General features: G+C 34.3%; 2 protein-coding genes across 3 annotated transcripts; one reads left to right on the top strand and one right to left on the bottom strand.

The window, feature by feature from the left end:
* Positions 1-660: 660 nt before the first annotated feature.
* On the top strand, positions 661-1,283 carry LOC108195191 (pleckstrin homology domain-containing protein 1). Its single transcript, XM_017362143.2, has one exon. The coding sequence runs from the start codon at positions 714-716 to the stop codon at positions 1,131-1,133; it is 420 nt and encodes a 139-aa protein (XP_017217632.1). The 5' UTR covers positions 661-713; the 3' UTR covers positions 1,134-1,283.
* A 3,842-nt stretch (positions 1,284-5,125) lies between these two features.
* On the bottom strand, positions 5,126-9,018 carry LOC108195299 (uncharacterized). Of its 2 annotated transcripts, XM_017362254.2 has the most exons (5): positions 8,910-9,018; positions 8,729-8,824; positions 8,049-8,411; positions 6,929-7,213; positions 5,126-5,438 (listed from the first exon to the last, which is right to left on the bottom strand). In XM_017362254.2, the coding sequence occupies exons 1-5, from the start codon at positions 8,922-8,924 to the stop codon at positions 5,295-5,297; spliced, it is 903 nt and encodes a 300-aa protein (XP_017217743.1). In that variant the 5' UTR covers positions 8,925-9,018; the 3' UTR covers positions 5,126-5,294. The 2 variants fall into 2 exon arrangements, with proteins under 2 accessions (XP_017217743.1, XP_063944874.1); XM_064088804.1 differs by lacking the exon at positions 8,910-9,018 and having other exon boundaries at positions 5,155-5,438; positions 8,729-8,897.
* Positions 9,019-9,416: the final 398 nt, after the last annotated feature.

Below are 9,416 nucleotides of genomic sequence, written 5' to 3'. Positions count from 1 at the left end.
AATTTATATTTTTACAAACTATGTACAAGCACATATATGACTAAATAAGATATAAACAGCAAGACATGCTTAATTCCTTGGACAAACTATAATAATCTTTAAAATAACAACATGAGTCTCAAGATTTAATATTACAAATTATTTATAAAAATAATCGTGCATTACATGCAATATTTCTCAATTACAAATTACAAATACAAGCAGAATATATGCTGAAAAATAAAAATTTGTAAAGGATTATGCACCATATCTTTAAACATAGTTGATAATCAAAAAAGAATAATGATAAAATACAGAAATCAATGCTCTTTATAGAAGGTTATCCCGATGATTGTTCTGCAAATATCGGGCTCTAATGATTTTTGGATTAAAGAAAAAGAAAAATACTTGTTGCACATAATTGTATACAAAAACATGTATATAATGACATGTGGTGGATTTTAATTGGATGGCCCCCCTATCATTATGTACAAATTTTCTGTACACAATTATGTGCACCTAGCACTATTCAAAGAAAAATGTTTAAGTTTATAATTATTGAATTTTTAAAATAATAATTCATAAATTTATCATGATTGTACGATCTAATTAAAATTCAAAAATAAAATTTCTAATCGTACAATATTAGATATTATTATGTTATATGAAGTAGAATACGAATATTAATTGACAATAATCTATTGCAAATTCATCACTATCCTCACTCTCCCACCATGTTAAGCCTCTGGCAATCCGTGACCGGCACCGGGCAAGCCGCCGGTGACTACGACGGCGTGGAGTTCTGGTCAAGTCCCGAACGCGCCGGCTGGCTCACAAAACAAGGCGAGTACATCAAAACCTGGCGTCGCCGTTGGTTCATACTCAAACAAGGCAAGCTCTTCTGGTTCAAAGACTCCGTCGTCACTCGTGGCTCCGTGCCACGTGGCGTTATTCCGGTTGCGACGTGTCTCACCGTCAAAGGCGCGGAGGATGTGATTCACAAAGAGTTCGCTTTTCAGCTGTCGACTAAATCGGAGACTATGTATTTTATCGCTGACTCGGATAAGGAGAAGGAGGATTGGATTAGTTCAGTGGGACGCTCAATTGTTCAGCATTCTAGATCTGTTGTTGATTATGATAATGATCATAATTAATTCCAGCTTTCGCCTTTTCGCAATTAGGTATACTGATTTCTGTTGTTTTTTTCTTTGTGTTGTGTGTATGAAATTGTTGTATGTTGTGGATTTTAAATTGGAAATGCTTATACCAAATTATGTTATATGATGAATTTGTATATTGATGTAGATGTTGTTTTCCTTGTGTTCCAATTGTAATGTTCAGTTAATGTTATAGTCGAAGTGGTAGCCGCATCAATTTATTTGGAGTCGGTATAAGTATATATATGTTGCTATGCTTGATGATTTCGATTCCTTGCATCTTATTAAAATTTAGAGCTTGATTATATTGTTACATTTTTCCTATGGTTGATGATTTGATAACTCCAATAATAAATTTGAAGCCTGAATATATGTTTTCAGTGCGGGAGGTTTATGAAATTGATGTTATCTGGGATGTATTTATATGATCATTGTTCGACACTAGGGTTCTTCATTTATCAAGGAGAAACACACTTCCTGTTACCTCGTGAGTTGCCTTACATGTAGTTGCTAAGGTGAAAATATCTTGCCATAAATTTTCTCACCAGCAGCAATGTAAACATTTTGTGTCTCTGAAAAAAGAAACCGTTGAGTTTTATAGCTGATATTGGAAGCTTAGATTTGACAAGTTTTCTCTTGTATCTTTTTAAAGAATAACCGTGTAAATTATAAATCATTATTATGCTGCATATGTTAAATTAATGCAACTGTTCCTTATCTGTAACTGTTGCATGTGTAATGTTCGGTTAATATAATGTTGAAAGTTACTGTCGTGACACGTGACAATTACATTGGTTTGTTGGGGGTGGTTTATCAATAGATTTTGATATTATGTATAACTGTTTTAGGAAATGGTAATTATTTATATTTTGACATTTGTTATATGGGATTTTATACTTTTAAATTCTTGATTGTTCCTGTTATTTAATCTGTTGAAAATGTATTTGTAGGTAAGTTGACCCTCATATTGACAGTCATGTGTAAAATTTTTAGTAAGATTGAATACGTGAACAGAAGACTTCTTTCCATTAGTATTGTAAATATTGTATGATCTCTTCGACTATCATGTTCAGTTTGTCTTTTGGCTGCCATTGTATAATTTGAATGTTATGAATAGTGTAATTTCTTGATTACCCTTATTCTTCGATCAAGTGATCCTATACATTACATAATAGATACTTCAATAAGCGTTCTGTTATTAACTGTATCTTGCATACAGATACTGGCTCGAAAACCCTACGTAAATGTTAACCTATTAAGCGTCATAGTGTTGGCTGCTTTTCCTGTTATATCTGTTAGCACTTGGAATTTCAGTTTCTTGATGTTATCTAGGAAGCTTTTTTATCTCACCATAAGGAAAACAACACATAGTTTACCTCATGTATTATTTAATATATATAATTTTAAATCGCTCTTAGCTTACTGCATGAAATGGCCCATATACATCTACTATATGATGTCAGGCCAACTTGTATTGCTTTTATACACTTTATGAGATGCTTATTAGGCTGGTCATTGATCTGTTGACTAACAGAATGTCATCATATCTTCTGCCCCAAATTAAACGTATTTTTGACTTTAAAAGAAAATTGTTAGAGTATGAGCGAACATACCTTATGCCCCTGCGTTGGAGAAGCCGTGTGTGGTAACTTATTGACGTGGCAAATACTAAAAAGTAAAAACCAAATATGTTGGCATATTAAGAAAAGAAGATCTTCTACTAATGATGCTCACAACTGCAGAAACTTGTGTTATGTGCACATGAAATGTGAAATGGTATTTGTATTCTTTGCTTAGTTGCAGCCTATACTATTTTGATAGTCTACCAATAGAATATTCATAGAGATAGTCATGGGAGCTTTGCTGCACAATTCAGGTCCAACAATTTTGTTGGGCTGATCATACTTGTCAGTCATCAATTCCGTAGTGATAATAATGGGAAGCGGAAATAAAGAATTAATGGACCCTTCTGCGATTGGTAAGCCCTTGGGGTTTCTGCAGCTAATTTGTCTTTTGTTGTTTTTATCTAGTGTATAAATCTTTTCATAAGCCGTCCTGCATCATATAACTAGGCATCTCTAGATAGATTTCTGTTATTTTTTTAGTGTCTGTGACTGTACATGATCTTAACCACAGAATACAATGAGACTCAAACCTTCACCCTATTGCTATGTTAGGATTAAAAAAAGCATGGCTAAAGCCCATTAATCAGATATTAATGCTTTGTTGGTCCCTAATCCATCCGTCGTTGAATTGATAACGTTATGCCATCTAGAATCATCTGCATTATCTTTGTCATCTAGTATGTGGTTATTTCATTTATGAAGATTTTGTGTTTATTTACTCAACTCACTCTCTTGTCTGATGACAATGTGCCAATCTTGCTGTTGGCTGATTTTGTTCTTTTCATCCTGTCACCTTGTTCCTTCTATTGTGTTTGTTATTCCATGCTAATCATCATCAGCAGCAGCATTATCAATAAAATATAACCCCTAAAAGACTTGGTTGGGATCACATGGAACAGGTACATATCACATAAGATCGTAGAGCCTCCTCCTCCATTGACTTCTTTCTTTCACCAAGTCCGCAATTAGTCCCTTATTTCCAGATCTTTACCATTAACTTTTGACAAAGTTCTTTTGAGTTTTGCCCGAGCCTAGATTTAGATTCTCCACGACATTTAAGCCACCACAAACAATGCTCATGTATCTTTTGCAGCTATGGGATTACAGAACAGCTAATTAGCACCCGCTGATGATTTTTGAGTTATCATTTTATCACTATGCTATTATTTTGCACTCCCAGCACTAATGGACCTAAGTTTTCTGATTACAGATTGTGCAGAGGGAGGTGCCCCCAACTGTATATTTTTCAAATATATATTAGCATAATCAGCAAAAGACTTCTCCAAAGTAAGAGACACATATAAAATTGTAGGCTTTCACCATAGCTGAAAAGAGTTTAACCTTAAAAGTGGTACCGGAGTTTCTAAATGCATCTCATCTTTTTCTTACCCTACTTCTAAGCTACACTAACACAATTAAGTGGGAAATCTTAAACTTGATAATTGCATCTCAGAATCTCAGCACGCTTGTTATCTTATTAAAGACTGATATTTATTTCTTTATAATGCAACTGTCTCTCGAGAATCAATTGGTAAGTCGAGAAACCAATATTACAGACCCTTCTTTCTCTGTACCAAACTAAACTCTGCATTGTCCGTTGTACTGGAAAAATTAGTGTACTAAACATCGTTTTCTGCTTCTTTTGTTTTTGAGGTTTAATCTTGTGATTTTTTATACTAATAAAATGAAAAAATTTGAGATGTTTTTCTTATAATTCCTCCATCTTTCTCAACCAGATACAATCTTTTGTCACTTAAGGGAGGATGCATATATTCATTCTTGCAGCATCACTCTTTTAATACAAAGTCGCTTTATTTTAAGACAGCTGACACGGAACATACAAATGATACTAGCATACATCCAACAAGAAAAAAAAGCGTTCATATATCATTTTATTTTAGAACAGCCGATACATAATATACAAATGATACCACCATACATTCAGTGAAAAAAAAAAAAAAAAGCATCCTTGTATACATAAAAAATTTAGTGTTAAGATGTCCAATTTTTTTTTTTTTTACGTTGAACATATGCTACTAACATGACATACACTTGGTGTTAAGTTGTTGGATATTTTTTTTCTCCGTTGAACGTATGATACTATCATATGTATGTCAAGGACTTTGAACTCTTATTTTAATACCAATAATTATAGGAAAGGAAACTAATTATTATCAGTTATTCAAACCATACAAATTCGGTTTCGCTTCTTCACTTATTGTCATTCTCCTCTTCGCTGAAAGCAAAGTTTGATAACTGCAGGGAGCCAGGGACCACCACAATACCAGCAAGAAATATTTGAAACAGATTGGTGAGCATAGGACACCGATTATCAGATTGATCAAACCGACACACCACACAAAATTGTTGCTTTTGTCAATGAAAAACCCAATGTTTATTATATATCTTCTCTCTGACCAGATAAGTACCTTTTGTTCCAAAAATCAAGAATATAATTCAGTGAATATGTAATCATTTGGTGCAACACCAAAAATAACTATATATTTTATGGAGTCGGTAACAATAGCAGAAGTCACTGGTTTGATCGTTTCAGAATGATGTAGTCATCTTCTTCCTCATCACTAATCCATCCAAAGCATGGTTTACGCCTCGGCATGTCTGCACCTTCCTTGGCAATATCATCAGCCACACATGTTTCAGGCTTTGGATTGATGGCCTGAAGAGGAAGTATATCATTAAAAGAATTACTTATAAAAGTATATACTAATCATAATATTTATTAAATACTTTTTCATAATTTATTCATGAGGATGGGGGCATTTACTATAAGGAAAGAAGCAATGAAAAAGTGACAAAAGGATGACGACTATTAAATTAAACATTTATAAATAATTGGAAACTCTAAAAATATTTCTTTTTAATTCTTATTCAGATGAAACTGTAGCTCAGCACCACCATGCAGCTACTGGTATGTTTGCTTTGGATGAATAGTCGACTATGGAACTACAATTTCTTCAGTTGGTTGTAATATTGTGAAGTGAATCAATATTCCAACAGAAATCACAAAAAATGCACGACCTGTTTATATTCAGCCACTAAATCAATGCACCATATGACTATGCAATTGTTCATTTCATAGGTTACTTTCATAGATTGCAAGCACAGCTGGAATGATAGTAAAGCATGCAAAAAAGTTCTACAGTTTCTGTCCAGAAGTAAAGCTCCGATTGCAGGCTAGATTCAAAATTATCAAGCATAAAGTAAATACATTTCAAACAAGATATCTTTAAATACCAGAGTTCATTCCTTGTCTTTACATTACTTCAAAATACCAAAAACAATAAGATGATGACTAGTTCAAGATATATTTTCACATATATCTAACTTATCAACTAAAATTGCAAGAAAATTTAACATAAGATCACTTCCATCAACTTTCAGTGAAAAGATAACCATTTTTAGATACTACAGATAATTCCACACGCAAGCCTTAAAGCCAAACCTTAACACAAAAAAATAGCCAGAGCCTATCTTAAGAACATAATCCCTTGCCATCCGGTGCTGGACTGAACGTCACTCACTCACTGTGCCTCTACAGCACCAATGGACAGTGGAGGATCTAGAAGGGGTGCTCAAGGGGTTTATGCACCCCCGACCCCTATAGTTTTTTCTTACACACTACAATTTAAAATATTCTATATTGAAGCCCCTTCTAAAATTTTGGCTCAACTTACTAATATTTCTTTTTCAACTATATTAATATGTCATCATAAGAAAATTATTGATCATATTTTTTTTTTTTTTATGTGAATGGACGCCTCCTGTTAGTGGATTTCTGGATCCACTATAGCCAAGGGACTACAACAAATTGATAACTAACAGAATCCGTGCACTCCTCCATTCAATTTAATTTCATATAAACTTATTAAACATTGGGGAAATTTCTTTTATGATTGACCAGATATATATTAGGAAATAAACTACCTTTAAAAGAAAACACAATTCCCAATTTTGGCTAATTCTGTACTTAAACAAAATTTCTAATCCATGTTAAAGCAATATCAACAATGTCGTACACCAAATGTCTGGACATCTGATTAGAATCCAATATGTTCCATTCTTATAATAATTACAGATATACCAAATTTGGACACACAACTACTTGCAAATCAGTATTTTTACAAAGCCAAGGGAGAAAGAGATTACTTGGTGTGCTGAACATTTCCTCACAGCAAAATGGACTTCATCAGCTTGCAGCACTTTCTCCAACCTTCCCTGCACATGATCTCCGCAACCAACCTGTAACTCATCAATCTGTGGTGCAATTTCATCCTGATCTAGTGATTCATCTATGTGTGGACGGTCAGTTATCAGAAGGTCAGGCAGCACTTCTGGGAAATGGTCTTTATCAGGCTGAAGCTCAATGTGATTATTATTGTCCTGTTGAGGCTGGTTATCGATTAGATTGCCGTGTTGCTGCTCAAGTTGTTTCTGATCAAGAGTTTCCAAAACAGCATCAGTCAGGGACCTTGTAACAATTAAAGGGTGACAACTTTAAAGCCTCCCTCCCCAGAACGTTAAGCTAAACATTAATTTGGGCAGAAGCACAGAGTTACCCTTCATCAATAAAAACAAGTGACATTCTGTTACACCAAAAGCAATCAAATTTTAAGGGAGGCTCCTGCTAATGGAATTTTTAGTTATTTTCACATATTATGCTCCAAATCTAACATTGTCTTTTAGTCCCCCCCTATCATGTCTTTGGATCTGCCACCGTCTACCAAACATGATCAAAAATAACCTCTTAGATCTCTTATCTAAGACATATTACCTCAATCAGAAATAAGATTCCCCTTCTTGTGTATCACAAAGGCAAACGGAAACCATCAGCGACAACAAATATAATACACCAGTGGCCCATTAAAAAACTATCCTGTCAAAAACACTAAGGCCATGTTTGTTTAAAAGGCACAGTGCTGGACCATATGCACAGCCTTGCACATCAACACTAGAAATGTTTAAAAAAATTGAGCAAAGCTCCGATTTGAATCAAGCCTAGAGTAAATACAATTCAAACAAGATAATCATTAAATATCAGATTTCATGCTCTGGATAAATAACATGACTAAACATACCAAAAGACATTAAAATAATGTCTAATGCTGGATATACGGTGCTAGCAACAATGTAGTACACCAAATGTCTAGATATTTGATTATAAACATTTTGTTCGAAGCTTTTACCGAGAAGGAAAGATAGACCAGATTTAAGCATACAACTCCTTACAAATTAGTATGTCCACAAAACCAAGCGAGAAAGAGATTACCTGGCCTTCTGGACATCTCCCGACAGCGAAGTCTTCAGCTTGCAGAACTTGCACCGAGAGTTCCTGCACACGATCTCCACAAGCAACATCTGATTCATTAATCTTTGGTGTAACATTGTCCTGATCTTGAGTTTCATCTGCATGTGGGCGGTCAGCTATTAGGAGGCCAGGCAGAGCTTTGTTGAAATGGTCTTGATCAGGCAGAAGTTGAACGAGATTATCATCATCCTGTTGAGGCTTGTTATCAATTAGATTTTCATGGTCCTGCTCAAGCTGTTTCTGATCGAGAGTGTCCAGAATAGCCTCAGTCAAGACCTTGTAACAATCTGTCTCGATAAAAGGCCATCCATCTTTACCATAAACCTACACCAGAAAACCAAACCAACATCTATAAACACTAAAAAACAGTCAAGCAAGCAACCAACAAAATCCGCTGCAAGCCCTTTCTACACGGGCAAAATCAACATTATTAAACATAACATCCACAATCACTAAAACCAATCAAGCAAGTGACCAAAAACATGCCCCTCTAGTGAAATCAAATATTCTAAAGAAGATTGCCTTAATAAACAAAAGATCAACAAAATCCTTTCCAAACAGCTAAACCAATCATTTTAAAGACAGAATACATAACCAATATTATTTAAAAAAAATAAAGAGTAAAGAGCAAGTTCGAAAACCTTGAGTAGCTCATTGAGTGTTTTCCTAGTTAGACTGTCCTCAAACCCAAATGCACGCATAGCATCCAATGCAGCATCCCTTCTGCTACCACCCACCTGAAAAGATAAAATCATCTGATCACTCAACCGTTAAACATAAACTTAATAAAAAAAGTCTTAAAGAAACGAGAATTTCGATTACTCTTCTTGGTGCCATAGCTGTTCTCTAAGATATAATCAGAGAAAACTAAACGACGCTTGGAGTACACTCTACTTGGACTGCTATGAAAATTAGAGCTCCGATTGTCATCTTAAATCCTTCTTTAAAAATAATATAATATGTGGCTCCTAATAAGTTAATATATTGAATATCGTGACAACTCTCATATTTTATTACTATTATTTGAGAGAAAAGTTGAGAGAGAATTAGAGAGAAGTAAATACAAATAAAAAGAAGTGATTATTTTATTCGATGAAAATAAGTTAGGAGCGCCTAGATGCTCTTTAAACAAAGTTTAAAGAAAGAAGAGAGATGAAGCTCTTAAATTTTTTATTTTTTTTTTGAAACGAAGGTGTTAATCTAATAATAAAAAGCCACACGGCATCTACACCAATGATCGAGTCGAACAAACAGTAAATTGCAATCGCATGTTCTCGTAAAGAGACAGTTAAACGATATTTTGAAGAAAATGTATATACAAATACAAGT

The sequence above is a fragment of the Daucus carota genome, chromosome 3 (genome assembly GCF_001625215.2).
Source record: "Daucus carota subsp. sativus chromosome 3, DH1 v3.0, whole genome shotgun sequence".
Taxonomy (NCBI): domain Eukaryota; kingdom Viridiplantae; phylum Streptophyta; class Magnoliopsida; order Apiales; family Apiaceae; genus Daucus; species Daucus carota.
This window is presented reverse-complemented; position numbering and strand designations above follow the sequence as displayed.

Coding starts and splice junctions, on each gene's coding strand:
- LOC108195299 (XM_064088804.1), bottom strand. CDS start 8,842: ATGATTTTATCTTTTCAGGTGGGTGGTAGCAGAAGGGATGCTGCATTG. Junction 8,412..8,728: donor CACTCAATGAGCTACTCAAG/GTTTTCGAACTT, acceptor TTTCTGGTGTAG/GTTTATGGTAAAGATGGATG. Junction 5,439..6,928: donor GGAAATGTTCAGCACACCAA/GTAATCTCTTTC, acceptor CTTCCTCTTCAG/GCCATCAATCCAAAGCCTGA.
- LOC108195191 (XM_017362143.2), top strand. CDS start 714: ATGTTAAGCCTCTGGCAATCCGTGACCGGCACCGGGCAAGCCGCCGGT.